The sequence below is a fragment of the Antedon bifida genome, chromosome 6 (genome assembly GCF_963402885.1).
Source record: "Antedon bifida chromosome 6, ecAntBifi1.1, whole genome shotgun sequence".
NCBI classification, from domain to species: Eukaryota; Metazoa; Echinodermata; class Crinoidea; order Comatulida; family Antedonidae; genus Antedon; species Antedon bifida.
The window spans coordinates 18,667,048-18,686,731 of NC_136231.1; the positions used below are offsets into that span (position 1 = coordinate 18,667,048).

The 19,684-nt window shown below is 29.8% G+C and overlaps 1 protein-coding gene across 1 annotated transcript in view; it reads right to left on the reverse strand.

The window, feature by feature from the left end:
* The window catches only part of LOC144844445 (transcription factor 7-like 2), an 81,754-nt gene that overhangs the window by 28,836 nt on the left and 33,234 nt on the right, over positions 1–19,684 (reverse strand). The window contains exons 4-5 of the mRNA XM_078701361.1: positions 1,278–1,374; positions 546–633 (exon numbers count right to left, since the gene is read on the reverse strand). Coding sequence (XP_078557487.1) covers positions 546–633; positions 1,278–1,374 — 185 coding nt within the window. The remainder of the gene's footprint in view (positions 1–545; positions 634–1,277; positions 1,375–19,684) is intronic.

The window sequence follows — 19,684 nt, forward strand, 5'->3', positions numbered from 1 at the left end:
TAATTTTTAAGGCATATAGGTCATTTTTGGTCAACATAATTACCCTCACAAATTTAACTAAATATTAGTGCTTTACTGGTACAGTTTGCCTTTAATAAATAGCAGTAGATACAATCCCTATGTTTCCATACGTGAGTCATGCTTTCATTTCTTTTAGTACAAATAATTGAATGAATGAGATGAATGAACTAAGTTTGGGCTTAAATACTTAACTAACAAACAGTATATTTGTTCTACTTACAACAAAAAGAGGTTAAATTTATACTAGCCATTGTCCGTGACGATGGTAAAGAGTTTCATTATTATTACATTTATTAACAAACCTTTTAATTTGAGATAAACAGATATTAAAAGTAAAGCCTTGTATACACTATCAAACTATATGTGACAAAAAAATGTGTTGGCCCATATATGGACATGATGATCATTTCACTATCATATTTTGGCATATAACTGCCATACAGTATTTGGACACATCACACTTTTTTATCAAACTTGTTTGATAGTGTGACAGAGCTTAATTAAAATTGGCACCAAATTCTTACCATTGCACATATTCAAGGGGACTATATGGTCCTGGAGACAAGGGATAAAATGGTCCAATATCCCCAGGATGTCTTGACCGTGGTATACCTGTAAAAACAATACTCAAACTCAGTCATACAAAGTAACAAACAGAAAAACTAGTAAAGAAACTGGTAAATGTTAGCAAAAATACTTAAGATATTATGCAAAAATATGATTAAAATGTTAACGTAAACTGGCAAGTTCAAATAAATTCGAACACAAATAATGATGTTTCCCATATTCAAACCCTTAAGGGTACACTGAACAATAATAAAATGGCATCAGGCACTAGGACTAGCATGTAAGAATATGTGAATATAAAATAGGTAATGGAGTTGAATACCAAGTGAAAAGAAATAAGTGCCAAAAAAGAGAGAAAATCATATGAATTGAGACTAGAATATTTGTTCAACCATAGAGTTAATATATACAACTAGAGTAAACTCTAACATTATCACAGTGGAAAAAGTGGAGGCTAGAGACAATCAAATATGGCGGCATCGCATCAGCCAATCAGATACGCCAGTATAAAGTCACACCAACTACAGTACAGTCTGCAGCATGTTGAGTGGATCAACATTCAGTGTATGCGAAAATTCAACAGATTTTTCATTCACCGCCACGGAAGTAATTTTATATAAATTGTATTGTAATAAAAACATTTTTTTAAAAATATACTAATTTACTTTTAATATCATTTTGTAGAGTACCTGTTTTTGGATCAATTTCTAATGGACCTGTAAGAGGTGGTTGCATCAACAATGGGCCATGTGGGCTCCCGGGATGTACCACAGACATCTTGCTCCCCTGTAAGAGAAAATTTTAAAAACATATTTATGTACACAGAACTACAGCATATTTATTTTATCATTTTATCAGTACCAACATCCATAAATAACAGTGAGGTTCAGTTAAGAACATTTTTATGAATACTATACAGAGATCCAGATGAATATTTACACTAACATTTTGACTATAATACAAAATATTGACTTAACAATAACAAGCATGATTTGAACAAGACACTGGGATTTGAAGGAAACCATCATGTTACAATAATTGATACCATGTTTATGAACACCATGTTATACATTACACAATACAAACGTGATTATGTTTGTAACTTAAATCATTTTCAAACTTTAGGTATGGCATAAAGTCACGCTTTTATGTTTTTCAAATTTTAAAATGTACACGAGAGCCATTTGGAATTTTAATCAAATCTATGGGCAAACAAATTTAAAATTATTCTCTTTCTATACTTTATGGCTATACACATTTGTATCTATTAAGTTTATTGATATTTCGTGTTATTCTCAAAGTTGTAATAATACTTATGATCATCATTACTGTAATGACTATAATTCAAATACTCAAGAATCAGTTAGGCAAAAGACCTCCGTGTTACAGTTACTAACAGTAGGTGCTGTAAATGTTAGCTCGCGGAAGATCATAATTAACCACTGCTACTTAACTGGCATAATATTCCATCAACTACACTCTTTGATAATGCCAAGGTGGCAGATTACAAATTACAAATTGATGTTTACTGTTATTACTTCTATAAATTGTTCTATTTGTAGATTACATCTGCTGGGGCATACCCAGAGCCTTGACGGATGCCAAAGGGCTAAAGTTAAACATGAAAATGAGTCTCAGGATATCAATATCATTCATATCTTATAACTGTACCCTGACGGTAACTGATTTTAAAGATAAATTGATACTAGGTAGATTAATGTGAATTGTTTGGATTTATATCCAATAGGGATAATATATACTAATAACGTCTTAAGTACAATCAATAAACATTACATTGTCAAAGAAACCCATTTCCACCAAGGAATTTCATACATTTTGCAATTTTTTGTTTGTTTCCAAAATAGTTTGAGTGAAGGTGCAATTTCTCTAGATGATCTTTAGTAAAACTCACAATGGAAAGCGCCTGGCCGAGTATGTACCAATTGATTTCTTTTTTAAAATAGCACCCTCTATGGTTTGACCATGTTCCAAAAATACTGTACTGTACCTGTGGGGTTGGGTCAAAATGTATGGCTGTAAGTGTGATTTCAGACGCATTTTTAATATTTAGTATTCAAGAATATTGGAGTTAACCCCAGTTTATACTGAGGTACACACTAGCAAATGAATTAGTTTTTCTCAAAATCGATAAAAATTTACTTAAAACAATGAATTCTTGCTGTGTAAATACTTTATAGAGTGGTATAGGTATGGACATGGTCAACCATTTGAGGTTGTGGTTCGTAGACGATACCATTGTTGTGGAGGGATGTCAATTACAGTATGTTTTCTCCTTAAAGAGTAAAAGGACTATAGTTTATCCAGGCATACTGTAAGCTAGGCACAAAACAGAAAATAATGTTCATAGACAACATAAACAATTGCATTCATGTAAACAATAAGTTAACAATTACAGAGTTTTAAAACTACATTATTATGTAGTTTCACTTTATAGAAATCAGAAAATGGTCTTTAAGTAAATAAAATATGTCTTGGAATTAACCCTGTAAACATTATAGATTATTTTTTAAATAATATCCTCACATTCTAAATGTTTTGTGTTACAATGAACTTATTTTAATTTAAATTGATGTGGAATTATTAAATAATATTGTTATGATAATTTCTAATCCAACTCTAATAATGATAAGCCATATCATTACTTACCTGAGTATTAACAATAAGTCTGCAGTCATTTCAAAATAACAATAATGTTTAGTTATAGTCTCCTTATAGAAAATTTATAAATTACAAATGCCACAAACTTAATATGATATATATTAACCTGAGTATTCAAACAGTCTTTGATGAAAGAAGTTCATAAAAATATTCTTTTAAATTCCCAAACAAATGTAGAATTTACAGAAATTCATGTTCGGGCTAAGCAGATAACCGGCAATGCGGCGGAACTTAGTGTAATTTAATACGCAAACATAATTCTATTTAATTTATTTCAGGCCATAAAATGAAAACATTATACAATAACAACCGATTAAAATGGGTTGAATTTAAAATACAACTTGGGTAACTTGGAGTTGCTCTTTCCATTAGTTGTTGGGGACGTTTATTATTATTAATAAACATTTCATAAAATATTAATAATTAATTGTTTAGATCATTATATTGTGCTTTAGCAAAATGATTACAATTTCAAAGAAAGCACAAAGTTATTTGAAACTTGGTGTTAATGAAATTGTTTTAGAATTTTTTTTCTATATAAAACAATACATTAAAATCATACATCTGAACATGGTATTTAAGGACCATTACATTTTGAAATGTCAGTTTTTTCTACACCTTATCTGATCTAATAACTTTCATTCGGCGAAAAACACACGTTAGGAACGATCTATCATTAATTGAAAAATTCCATCAACTTTCTTAATATTGTAGCATTTTCACCATGGCGACACTATCGTATTGTTTCTGTGCCGTATTAGAATGATCAAGCTGTTTTACGCGGTTTTTATCACTCCCTTGATATTTAATATAACAAACAAAACGTCATGACTATTAACAGTAACTTCACAATGGTTTCTCATGTGTAAACCCATTAACCTAATTATCATGTGTATTTTTGATTTATAAGTTGGAGTATGGGTGTTGCTAACAACGAGTTTACGCGGAATATTACTTTTAATGTCTCAGACGTATGATTTCCACTGACATCTCATAATCTTAAAATACGCTACAACTAATATATTAAGAAATAATATGTAAAATGTCATTTTTTTTGTGTGAAATATAATTTTTTTTATTACAGCGGTAACAAATAATCATCATCACATTTGAGTAGCAGAAGAAACAGTAACAATTTGATAAGGAGGCATTAAATATAATATTAATATTTGTATTAAAGGCACAATTTACAAAAAACTACATTGCAAAAAAATCTAGAACAAGATGAGATGACAAACATAGTTAAAATATAAATTTTTGTAGGTTACAATTACTAGTTTGTTGTCCTAAACCAGACCCAAGCGGGTGAGTGTGTATAGAGTTAGTTTTAGCGAATTGATTTAGAAGATCAAATGAGTGTGTGTGGACTATGAAAGACATACTTATTTAGATTCTAAAGCTCTGTCTACACTATCAAACTAGTATGACAAAAAAAGTGTGATGTGCCCAAATATGCTAGTGATATACCCAAATGTGGTAGTGATATGACACCATCATGTCCATATATATGGGCACATCACATTTTTTTTGCCACATAAAGTTTGATAGTGTAGACAGAGCTTAACTTTTGCTTGTGAAGAAAGCAACATTTTACATCAAAAACACACACAGATCATGAGATACTAAAAAAATATTTGTAACTCATTCCTACAACTCAGAGAATCAATTTAAATGTATTTAAAAAAAATGTTTAAAAATATTTAATGAATCAGGATTAGGCCTAATACAACGTTTTCAAATCTACAACACAAAACACACTGGTATCACTCAACAACGTATATGGTATACAATAAAAGCAAGACAAATAACTTAATGGTTCATAAACTATTTTGTAAGAGCACTAAGTACGATGGTTATATTTGTGAAGACAATATGAATACAACTGGTATACTTCATTTCCCTGATAAAACAATTTAGGCAATTGCAGTTTAACCAAAAGTTATTTCAGGCAGTGTATATAAAAACAACTTGTTTTTATTATGTTATATAAATGAAAAAGAAAAAAAGGAAATCAAATGTGGTATTGGTAACTGTTTATCTATGTCCCTTAACCTGGATAAACCAACATGGGCTTATTTTCCGCTTAGAAAGGAAACTATATAACTCGTAAACATAGGTCATAAAAATGATCACCAGCTGAAAAGTGGGTCAACAATTTGAGTTTTTTGAGTTCTTGCACTCTAAATGTAACAATGCAATGTTAACATTAGACAAAATATGCTTTACTTTTCAACATTTTAACACAAGGGTACAAATAAATACAAAGCAACCATTTCCCCATCTATTACATTTTTAAGGAGACATCTACAGGTATTTCAAAAGATAGCCAAGAAAAAGGAGATTTATCAATTGTTGGACATGTGATCATTTCATTGTTTCATATCTACATAAAATTAAATCATAAACTAATAAAAACAAATTTAATTTGAGCAAGAGAAGAATAAAGATATAATACTTCGGTTAGTTTCAAATCTTTGTTTATTTCAATGTCTCGATAATTTAAAAATGGTTATAAAATGATTCCATCTCATAAAACTTGGCAAGTTTGGACATAAGTTGCATAATGACTGACTTAACAGCCTTTATACGACAAATCTCTTTATTGTAACATCACATGTATTCTTCAATCTTTTTATTGACGAAAAAAAATCACCCAATAAAAATCTATAACTAAAGACATTTGCTATGCTAGTATTAGTATCAATGATCAATCCTATACTTAACACTGCAGCCATAAAGTTTGATATCTGTACAATCATATTTTTCATAACAATTACAGTTGAACATTAGATGTGGTATGTTTATGTTGTTATGTGATAGTTATTTTACCTATCTAGATGTAGGTCATGTTCATCAGACCTCCTTTACTTTTCACACCAATGTTATCTCACACATTTTCGCTGAAAACTCCCAAGGGAGGCAACATCAACCGTTTGAAAGCTGCCAAAACTCTTTGAATGGTCACCAATGTTGCAATGAAGAGAGAAAATTTAGACCAGGCAAGGCAAAAAACACCACAATGCGCCACAAAAACAGTTAAATAGTTAGTTGACTCGATGCAAACTACTTTTCTATACGCTAACATGCTATCAGATCGTTTCACGCCTCACCGATTCCACTTCACCCACAGTGACTTTGTTCTACATACGAACGTAATTATAATATAGTTATTCACACAATGCATTGTCTCGTAGTAGCTAATCTACTCCCCTTAAAATAGAAACCATAAACTGACTGGATTCCAACAGATCATATAGGATAAAAAATACATTACGTTAAGATATGTCAGACAGAATATATGCACTGGTATGTAACGGGTGAACGTCCCTTTTAAACCCCGAGCCAGCAATCTCCCAAGTGAAACAACCAAGAAAACAACAATAATAACCTTTCACACAAAGTTAGTATTGTTTGTCATTGCTCATTCTATTGTTACCATTGTCACCAAATTTATGTAACCAGGTACCGAATGTGAATAAAAACAATTTATTTACACCAACTCAAATTATGGATACTAAAAAGGGTTTGTGTAACCTATGACCTCTTCTACCTTGCATAAAAACTGGTTACGTATCTGGTTACATACTTTTTAAAGATATTACATAAAAACATAGAGAAGCTGTTCGATCGTTTAATGTCCTATATAACTTTTTATATTATCAATCTATTAGCTTTATTGACCACAAGATTCTTTATTACTAATTTATTAACCTATTAATTTCTTATCTGTGAGTAAAGAGAGGAATAAAAAAATTAGAAAAGTAACCAATGGTTTTCCCAGTTCATAGCACGCAAAATTATAGATTTGATGAAATTAACCAGTTAGGTAAACAAATACTTAAGTTTTTTCCTGAACAGTCTGGCCAAACGAAAACTACTTGTTCCGCCAGACATCCTCCAGTGATTCGGATTTCCTTTGGAGTTTCTTAAGTACGCACCTGGACTATATTACCTGTCACTTCATCCGTTTTTATGTATTTGAGCAATTACGTAAAACTAACATGCAATTTATTAATTATTGTTATTTCACTGATTGGTCTAAATCTCAAGTCTTTAGTAATGTTTGCTAGGAAAATGAGTACCGTAATATTGTTAAAATTACACTTTTAACATCATGCCTTTCCTGTGCTATGTTTCTAAACCGTTAAGATCAAACCGATCATAAAATCACATCTGCTCTATGCCATGTAATTTTATACGTGAAAAGCTATCGCTCCAAAGACTATTAACTACTATTATTACCCTTCTTATTTTTATGCTGATATTTTAAACATAAAAAGTCGAAAAACTAAAGAAATATATAGAAAAATATTTATGGTTTTTAATTTCTGTAAAATAATGAAAATAATTCATAAAATAAATATATTCGATACAATAGCTTGTTCATTTTAAACATATTTTGAAAGTCAACAGTTTAGGTATGGTCATTAACTAAAATAATTGAATACACAAACTAGATATCGTGTAGGAGTGCCGCTTGGATAAATGCCCTTCCCCACAGACAAGAAGTCTTGCAAATTGATGATGGAGCTCCAACTTGAGGGATTTGTGGAGAGGGGTGTTCAATGAATTTTCTACTTTTCAAGTTATATCTCTCTATTCGAGAATAGACTTAACTAATTGAATAAAAACACTAGAGAATACAAGTATGGCTACAATGTCCCACTATTATTTTACACTTGCTCAAACAATAATTCCACTATTTTCTTACACATACTCGAGCATCAAACAAAACAATTCAGTGCACCACTATTATTATATTTCACTTGCAACTAACTCTTATCCCATAGTATGTACAAGTAAAATAAATAACATACAGTTCATTACAAAAAAGGATGTACTGTACACTGTTTAGGGAATAGATAATGCATGATTTAATGGACCTTTAACAAGAACATGTAAAAGATTAAGATAATGTGTAATTGGGATTAAGTAAAGTAAGAACTTAATTCATGTTCAGGGACTAAGTGAATGATTACGATTATTCATCACGAGGAAGCAATGAATGACTGGATCATCTTATGGATTAGTTCTCTGATTCAGTTTACAATATCAATTTAAACAAAATGTTTTAATATTATTATTTCTTGTATAGTTTACCATCTCTTTTGTAGGTTCATAAATTGCAAATTATTTTTTTTACCGTAACAAACACCTGAAGTTCGAGAAAACCTAACCATATTTGGCCAGCCCAAGTGTGTCCAGTATTGAGAGAGCTGACTGTACTAATATATAAAACAATTTTTTTTAAATAATGTTCTGTTTTGTTATAGTCGTAGTAGTTTTACTGATCTTGCTCTCGTCCGCATTTACTTTTATGTTAGACATGCTAAAAAGCAATAAAATAGATAGACTGTATGTTGTTATTAAATTAAATTGTCTAATATTAATTATAAATATCAATATCAGGAATATAAGTTTGTTTATTGAATTCATTCCTCCAAATCTCTGTGTACAGTTTGTGTGTAAAGTATCACATGAATGAATTATGTGGTTTTAAAGCATTTGCAACTGATTAATATTATCATAATTCTTGTAACTAAACCAAAGTGTCATAAAAAACTGTGTATTTCACATGTTGCCCTCTTGAAGCTAAAGTATACTATGGACTTGTATTAGTCACTAGTATTTGACCCTCTACTTGCTAGATATTAGTACACTTACAAGGAGAGTATTTTCCTCACAGATACTGACAAATCCAAGCACAGATTCTATACTTTAATGTGGTTAAGCCTCCTTTAAAAATATGTACTTATTTTTTTTTATGTACGCACTTATGGAACAGAAAAGAATAGGATGAATAAAATTACATTATTATTATATTGAAATCATTATAGTGTTGCCTACCTGGATAACCCAACAATTGTCTTTTCTCTGCCAAGATAAGGGATATGTTATAAAGTAGAATGTTGAACACCCTAGCTTATAATGGTATAGTCCATGGACCCTTCTTTTAAGTGTGGCTGAAATAGACGGTTATCTTAGTATGTATTACAAGTTTTCAATTTAATCATACTTTTTGACATTGACATTTAAAGAATATTTAAATTCTTTTGATTTTCTTAGAAAAATGTATACAATTCCAATTTGTTCTGAAAGTATTAAAAGGAATATTAATGTTATGGCAAAAAAAAAATAAAAATTGAATGTTACTTGTTAGCTCATATTCAGAAAAAAAAAATTACATATCGCGATTTGATGCTTTTAAGTGGAAAGACTGTCATTGTCAACAACAAAAAATGTTTAAATTCAGGTGGACAATATATTCAAACTTAAATAACATGATATTTACAGAATGGTTTTTTTTTTTTTATTGTATAAACTATAACACCAAAGAAAGAAACAATCAGAACAGCCTTCCTTCCTTTCTTTAATGTTGAGGTCAGCTGTAAATCCTCTGAATAAAAATAAAAATACACACACAAAAAAAAGAAAATAATAAACCGCAGAAGATGACAATAATTAAGATTAATAATATGTGTCTATTAAAATAACTATGTGTCAAAATCCTGTATAGTTCCAATCGAGGTTATTATACATAATAACTACAGCATAATACTACTGCGCATACACAAGGGCAGTTAGCATGCACTACTACTGCTAGGCAAACGCCACCCACCTGTCAGTCAGTGCAGTACTTATCTGGGAAATTACAACTGGCGTATAAAATCTCAGGAGAGAAGATTAATTCTAAAGCAAATTTCCTCATCAAATTCCACAAGTACTCATAAGGGGGAACTACGCAGTTGTACTGAGAATAACGTTTCCATGCGGCTCTCTACACAGAGCCTAATATAACACAAAGCCTACATTCGATTTGTTTCAAGGGCAATTCCAAATAGCATTGTATCAGTTTCATTGTGATTATACATTTTGTGTATCAAATGTTGATTTCAAACTTGGAAATGTAAATGAATCTGGTATGCAATTTAGCCCCTACTAGACAGTGTTAAGTAATTTTAGTGAATTTAGGATGTTCCTTTAATAGGTAAATAATGAACACTAAGAAAAATGATAAGAAAAGAATACCCCTGCTGAGAATAAATGAGTCATAATATAACCAATTAGTAATGTGGGTAGGGGTAATGATTTATTTTGGAGCTTCACAGCCAATTAGATGAGTACAACATAAGGGTTGTTTGAATCACATAATCTATTCTAAATAATAAAAAATTGACATACTTAAAACACACTACACAATAGTAATTCTGGTAAACCTAATTTTTTTATGTTTTATTATACTATGATGTGAGTGTGTAGAATTTAATGAAAAGAAACAAATAACGTTAATTTTAATATAGTAAGTGTAAAACATTAATTAAAAAATATAACGAATTACTCGCGTTAGACATGGCAGAACAAGATGGCTTAAATATAAACATTTATACATTTAATTTGCTGTTGTTTGTCATACTTTATTTTGTTACAGAATGTCAATAAATAGCGCCCTCAAGTGTATCTATTGATTTCTGGTTGATTGGGAAGATTGTTTAGTACAATATTATTACAATAGATTTTTGAGATGATATCTATTTTAGTGTGATCAGTGAAATTATCAAGCATGAAGTGTCTCCTTTTAACTAATTAAATAACAATTAATTGCTGATGGCTATCAAACCATTTTACAGTAAACTTTATAATCAATTTCTAACAAAACAAGTAATGAACCTAAAGTGAGCTTGGTAATTATCGGAAGATCTACTTGATACTTTAAACAGTGTTTCTTTTTCACACGATGATCGTAGTACAAGAATTTTAACGGCCAATAATCAAGAAAGATAATAATATGATACAGTAGTACATTGTAAAAAGAGAAATGGATATGGAATAATGTGTTTTGGGATATCTACCCTATCTCCCCAATAATTTGTTTTATTGACAGATTACATGGGTGTAATTTTTATCTATAGGACCTCCACCTCTGTACTCATTTTTATCTATCATAGCGCCACTGTCTTTGAATAAGTGGACGTGCTATAGATTGGAAAGGTAAAGGTGTTATAAACACTAGGTATGAAGTTTCTACAGTACAGTACATGAAATTTGTATCTATAGTATCTTTTGAAAAGGCGATGTTTCTATACTTTAGATTGTAAAAATGAAATGTATTAGGGCTAGTCCATGCTTAGTTGGTTTCATGGGCACAGTTATCGCTAACTTTGGTGGGCAGGAACCAACTCACCCTGGTACTTACTCCAAGGGTAAAATATAACTATATAAGTGGGCCCACATATGAAAGAGCACAGGGATGTAGTTTTTACTTATCTATGGCAAGGTGATAGTGCTTTATCATAAGGTGAAGGAAGCCATTATAGTTATCTAATAGCACTTCCTCAATCTTTGTATCTGTAAATGCATACAATTTCCACTATGAAGGAAAAGGAAGGAAAAACACAACTTGGGAACATTCCCATCTAGTTAGCCTTTTGCTACTGTTACTAAAAAAGCGTATTGAAATAAAGTTCCATGCTAAATACACTATATATAGACTAAGATTAAGAATGATAACATGTTTAAAATATGTCAGAATGTCATACTAATACGTTTTTTAGGACTCAGAAAGTAATATTTTTGTAATTAATAATAATTTAATTGAACAGTATAGTAAACAATGCATAGTAGGTTAATGCTTATGTAATATTTACAAGACTGTCAAATACGACATATATTTTAAACCAGGCTTTATATTAACTTTCAACAATGGCCTTCATACACATATTGCAATAAATAAACTATTAATAAACAGAAATTTGCATTTGCATACACCTTTGCCATGTTTCTTAATATCAGTCAATTAAAGCGTCGCATGAGAACTGTTATCGTTCGTGTTAGCCCACATTTATTGGTGATTTCACGTCCACCGCTCAAACAGGTCTTTAGTGAATGCACCACCTTTATCACGACCAATTACAACCAGCGAACAACTATTGTTTTCCTGCCAGATGAAATTTCTTCTGGTATGTACACTTGAAAAGAAGTTGCGATCGGCTATTGATCCAGTAATATTTGTAGTGGCAAAATGACACCGATACTCATCTCATCATTAAAACGTCAATTCCCTTTCTTTTTTTTAATTGCCAAGTTTAATATAAATAATATTAAAAAAGCTTTAAGGGTGATGATATTTATCATATAAATACGTTTTCTGAATTTGTGAATTTTGCCACAGGTTTTACACAAACTTAACAAAGAACAAACAAACAAATATTCTAATTTCTGTATTTAATTACTAATATTTATAATTATAAATCATTTTATTGAAGTGTGTTGTTAACCTAATTTTCACATTTAACATGACATATCTTGATTGTTTCTGATTTGTATGGTTTCCTACTAATAATATCATTATAAATATAAAAGTATTTGGTATAGGGTTGTACTGTTTCATAGTTGTTCTTGTTGATTCTTTGTAATGATATTTCTAGATTACTGTAAAGCCTAAATTTTCGCGACAATCGCAAAATTTCAATCTGAAGATATATTTTCAAAGTGGTGAATTTTATCTATTTTGGGCTAAAAATAAATATTATTACAATAATATAAAATTCACTGGTATCTCTCATTAACAATTTTACTTACTGTATATGTTCTTTTACTTTCCTTTTAAATCCATTGATTGTCAGAAATTGTTGTATTGAAAATTTATGTACAGTAAAAAAAAAGAGTTGTAATTAGAGATACAAACAATCCCTCATATACATAAGCCATCAAACTCTATCATCAGCACGTTGTCTTTTCAACAATAAAATTTAATTTGAAGATTTGATGGCCTACAAGGGAACAGTGTTCTCATGAAATGACAAAATGTGTCAAACGTGTTATCAACACAATACTTAAATTGAATATTTAATTTGACCAAATAAATACAGTAGTAAAAGTTTAATATAAAAATTAATTTAAAATATAATCATTCAAAGATTAAATTCTAAATATATAACATCTATTTCTTTTGTATTAAAGTTAAGATTGTTTGTTTGTTTATTTATACTGGGTGATCTCTTCAGTCAAAGACTGGTCTCCCAGACGGCAAAGTTATGATCAGTGGCTGTGATGTACTAGTACACTGGGGTAATTTAAATACTAAAGTTTAATAAAAAAGAATTACCTGATTCAATGCTAGATATTTAATATACATTCATTTATTAAAATATTTTTAATAATTGTTATTTAACATTTGAAATATGAAGAAATAAGAAAGAAAAATTGAATATTTATAAAAAATCTAAGAAATTTGACACAAGAAAATCTTTAAAAATTCCATATTCGGTCTTATCAAAAAGATGTTAGCATTTGCCAAAGGAGGGCAAGTAATGTCACGTACTACATAAGATCCAAATCAGAATTTATTTAATTCTATTTGTCTGCCATGAGACCGACAATTAAAGAAACTAATTTTTTCAACAAATCCCAAATGAAATGTCCACTTCTCTCTGGCCTCTGTTTGACCCGCACTTCATAAATATTTGGGATTAAAAATAAAGTTTTTTACACAGCCAATAAAAGTGACTCAGCTATGACCTCATTAGCGATGGCTGTTTCTCAATTTTTTTGCTAGTTTTTCTATTCTAAATGTGGGTTGCAAAAATAGTTCAGGAGAACTTTATTAAATTAGATAATTACCTGTGCTTGCACCAAAATCCCCTTCCATAATTGTAAAGTAGCAGTTTGCCACTAGGGCCTTGAGACCTAAATGAGCTAATTTGATTTGCTTGAAAAATCTACCTAAAGACCTTATGTCTACTACAGCTTGTAGGCAGACAATCCTTATCTAATACAAATCACAGGACTCTACCAGGAAACAGAGGATATAATTTTTCCTCGCTCGTTTTCTTAAAGATCAATTTTATTTTTTCAAAAAAGAAAATGTTTTGGGAAGTCTATGAGATAAGTATGTTTCGTAACTACTAGTTAATATGTCACCCTGTTGGTTATCAAGGGTAAAGGCAAGATCGATCATATGGCTCAGAGCCAATTCTCTCAAGATGGCGGTGTTTGTCGTCCACTGCGACTTAACTATTTCCTCGGGCTATGCAAAAACTTTACTTATGGATTAAAAGTCTTAAATGTACTATGTAAGCTAAGATCAAGAAACGAAATCTAATAAAAATCATATAATAAAAAAGAAAAACATAACAAATATTAAAGAAAATGAAATGTGCATTTATTTCTGTTTTATACTGCCATCATAAAAAAACACCTACAGACTGAAACAAAACTAAAACAATTAAGCTAAAATAACACCATGTTTTGCATTCAGTTTAAATTCATTTTCAATTACAATGGATTAGTGATAAAATGAAATTCCAGGTGATTAAAGGATTTGTCTGATGAATAATTATGAAAAATGTATCCTGTTTGTTTATCCAATACAATATTTATAGATATTTTCAATTAGTAGTATCTCCTGATTTAAAAAAAAAGAAAGAAAAGAACTTCAATTTCAAATTTAAACTTTAATTAATACCAAACATTTATTTTTTATTATTTATTTATTTTTATTTTTCAATCAATTGAATTGGTTCAATAATTTTGAATTTCATGTCTGTATCCACTATTTTTTACAGACTATTATATTATAATTGTTAGTGCTATCCAGTTAAAATCATAGATTTTAGATTACCTACAATACTATGTTTAAAAAAAACCAATTAACTAAATTCGTTTTCGTTAAAGGTCATGTAAAAGTGTAGGCAGATACATTACTCCAGCCTGTTGTTTTATTGATCATGTGCTTGAACAATAGGAAAAGTGTTTAATTGAACATTTATGAAAAACAGCTTTCATAAAATGTTATTTTCAGAAGGTAGGTGATTATTATGAAAGGGAATAAAAACATTTGACACATTTGTTACAAGCTATATCAAGGCCAGTTAAACACTATTACATACAACAGCAAGAATTTAAAATATTTATTTATTGTACTAAAACTAAGGGCATACATAATATTACCATAACCTTGTCATAATACTATTTAATTAATTAATCTGTCTTTTTACTGAATGGTGGAAAAACAGTTAAAGTTAAAAACATAGTTTTGAGGTATAGTTCACACAAATATAAAGTGTATAAATTGGGGCTTTATTTTGTAACATGTAAAAACATAATATTTAGTGGTATAGAGCTCTTTACTTGAATTCATTCATCTATTCGTTATTAGAATAATTTAAAAACTTATTATTTTTAACTGGCCGAAATACAATGTTTGATTATTATTATCATAATATATATCGGTGTATAGCCAAATTCCAGTAATTATATAATTAGTTTATAAAAAGTATTAAATAAAATTGATAAGCTTTAAAAAGACCAACAGGATGATATCTCTACTACTGGATATTTACCATAATTCATTCAAGATGATACTAGCAACAATACATGGATTTATCTCCAAATCCTCTATGCGTTCACCACAACATCATATATGCACACCATGTTGAAAAAAATGTGTGAATAAAAAGAACGAAGGCCTAACAATGGATGAAAAACTGGTATAAGTAGGTAAACAGTTGATCGACCTAAGAATCAACCCTTCTCGGAGGAAATGTCTGCCTTTGTTAATCCCGTTGGAACTCTTAAAGGAAAAGCTCTCTACGATTCACTGCGTGCACCGATTACAAAAATATATGAATTATTGTAATTATAATTATACAAATCAAATCCAAGACTACCCTGTTGATTCTAAAGTGAAAATAAAAGTTTAATCAACTATATTTTAATGTTTGTATTTTATCTATTTCTGCACATAAACCACAAGACAACCTGAAGAGGGAAAAAGCATATAAAACAAACTTGATTTGAAATGATGCACCCTTTATAGTATTATTATTGTCAATAGAAACAATGGATATACTAAGATATGTTAAGTCTTTCTGGTGGAGGATAGCTGATAAATTATTAGTGATATTAACTCGGCACAGAACTATTTACATTCATTTTGTGAATGTGAAAAACACCTAGGGGACAAACCTATATTCTGGGCAAAAAACAAGTGTTGCATGGTTTTGTGCGGAACATGCAAAGAATAATAAACATCTAAAAATTGTGTAAATTCAAAATGAAATGGTGAATTATAGAAGCATACTGAAAAGCAAAATATGGCATACCTATCCACAGCAATTTAATCTGTAATTACCAACCTTGACATCATAAAAAATTCCAATATTACTGAGCATGATACAGTACTATATTAAAAAGTGTAAAACAAACAAAAAAAATACACCTCGAGAAAAAAAAAATTAATTTTCTTCACTTTTGTAAAATATTGGTTGTTTGCACAGAGGCTAGGAAGTAATAATCATAAGTGTTAAAAAACCCCAAGGTTTGTACAGTTCACATGTTTTTCATCAATTTGCAGTATTTTTTGATGATTGCTTATGTGTACAGTATGAAGATACATACTCTATTAGGTCACTGCACCTAGTAGTAGGCCTAGTCAAGGCCTCTAACATACAAAACTGGGAATGATATTAACTATTATGTGACATGTATATTTGCCATTTGATTCCTAATTTCATGATTATTAACCATGTGTAGCTGGGTGGTTAATGTACTTGTCTTCCAATCCCAAGGTCCAGGGTTCAATCCTGACCTAATACCAGGGTTGTAATTCACGACTCTTTAAACTTTTAGCTGTAATGTAAAATAATGGCATCTTGAACAGTTTATTCGATACTCTACTATATGCAGCAGAATATAAAACGTCTACAGTAGACCAAATACTGCAGAACATCAATACAGTCTAAAAGAAAACGTCGTTGCAATCACGTCTTTTGAAACTGCGGTCATTGCAATCTGTTTTATGCTGACATTCAGCGTATTAATTTGAGTGATTAATCCATGTATGATGGACAGGGCAAAGGTCAAACCAAAAAAGCAGAATCAATTTAAATATCCCAACATTTCTGTCATCATTAAGGTTGTATAATGAACAAACATGAAATATTATCTTGCAAATTTATCTTTTTTCAAATTTGTAATGATGAGATTGAAGCATTTTTAATGTACCATGTTCATGTATGATGAAAGTGAAATTGACCATGCAAACATCCATGAAACATTAAGTAATACCTACAATGATTTTTATTGTATTATATATTTTATACACATTTTGATTTTAAACAAAAGGCAATACTGTATTCTATTGAAATAAAATAATTATATTTTACAGGGTTTTCTTATGAACTTCTCATTTATAGACTTTCTGATGAATTATAAACTGATTTATAAACTAATTTCAGACCAAGGAGTATTATTATCATATGGAAATGAGTAGTTTTACTGTACTATTTTTAAATTGTACGGTTTTAAGAATTATAATTTTGATCCTTACTATTCTGGTATGTTGAATATCAATTAATTGATACTGTGTCCATCAAAATATCTATATCCACAAAGAAATATCATGATGATATCATTAATAAACATAAAAAATAGATTACACCTTCAGATTCCTTTGTGCAAACAATATAAAGATGTAATAAAAATTAATAGGATTAGTTTTCATTTTAAAAGCAACAAGATACACAAGTCTGACGATGATTGGCATGTTTTAAAATTTCTGCAGAGAAATTTTAATACTACCACTGTTTGCATACATAAAACAACATCATACTGTTTCTTAACTCTATATTATGTATTATTATGATACATTTTTATTACTAGTAATGCGTATTCATTATAACTGATTGACATTTCTTCATTCACTTCATAAAACATTATTGATTAAACCTAGGGGCAAAAACAAAATAATAATTCACAATATAATTATTTAGTAGAAAGTAATCAGCGGAAATGAAGAAAATTGCTAGTATAATAGTGCTTATGTTCATCAAAATTCTTTTATTTTTAAAGAGAACTAGCAATGTCATAGTTTACTGTGCAACATGTAGTGGTATATCATTACTTTAAACAGATCAAGAACCTCGTTAATTTAAACACATCTATGAAATTGGAAAGATAAAGATTATGGAAGAAAAATATGGTCATCCAGTTTATAATATTAATTATGCCCTTGTAGAAAGGGTAGATCAAATTAAATGTTAAAAATGTATTATTCTGGTCCTCAAGCTGGAAACTGAAGAAATTCAAAATTTGTTTGTGGGGATTGGCCCTGTCCGACTTATGCAGATACTTTGGTATTAAGAGCAAGGGTACATGTAGAGCTATACAGGTACAAATTTAAAGGAATAGATTGTGGGCATGATCTTTTAAAACAACATTGAAAAAAGAGACTTTTAAGGTGGTATAAAGATTGGGCAAAAATTGGCCTAAAATACTATGTGGCAGAAACTTAGCCGGGGTGACATCATCTAGCTTGGCTTAGCGCAATATCACTTGCAATAAAAGGCGATGAAATTAAGTAATAAAATAATGCGACATGCAGAAAAGTAGGCTGATTAAAATGTATACCCTTTACAATACAAGTTTAAATATCAAACAAAATACAAGGTTGATTCACAGTTTTTTTCTTTCATTAATTAAATATAAATTTGACATAATTGCAGTAAAAGAAGATAAATGGAGATGTAAATGATGAATGGTGACAGTGGACGTGAGGTGAGAATATAAAATGTAGGGTGCCAAGAAACTGAAGCCTGGATTTCACTACAAACTAATTGTAAAGTATATAGTATTGTTTAGAATATGTTGAACCTAGTTTTCATATTGGTTGAGACCAGAGCTTATAAAATTTAAATATGTGGAGATGTAGTTGGTGGTAAATGTACTCGCCTTACAATCTGACTTCCAGGGTTCAATCTTGACCTGGTGCCAAGGGTTGTAACTCATGACTATTTCTACTCAACTCAAATGATAAAGTATAGGTATCTCCAGTATTATGACATTGCCGTGCTTCTCGCGGGTTGTATGCTTATGAAATTGTTTCCAGTAGTACAGCTTGAAATATACATAGTGTAACTTTGTTTCAACAATTCTACATATAAGTATATTCTTGTACTGCAAGTAAGAGTCATTGAGCAACACACTGAGATCACCATACAGTTTATTTTATAGAATTAACTTCACTTCAAACATAAGAAACATTTGTAACTTTTATTAGCACAAGTTGTTCTCAATTATAACATTAAATAGATGTCATGATGTCTCTGTAAAGTATGTTTGATTATTTGAGAAAATAATTAAAGACATGCCATGGACCAATTTTTTAACTTTTTTGTTTCTTTGTTCAAATTAAAACTTTGAGTTGGTATTTTATGTTTTTATTGTTTCTTTCATTGATCATTGTTCGTAAAAACACACAGGAACATTGATACCATTGTCAATCCTATTATACCAAATATATACTATTGCTGATAGATATTAAAAATAAATTCCTTGATTTTGATTGATTGACAGGTTGTAATAATTTATATTGTATTAATATTTCCTTGGCATGAATCAACAATTTTATATTTGATTT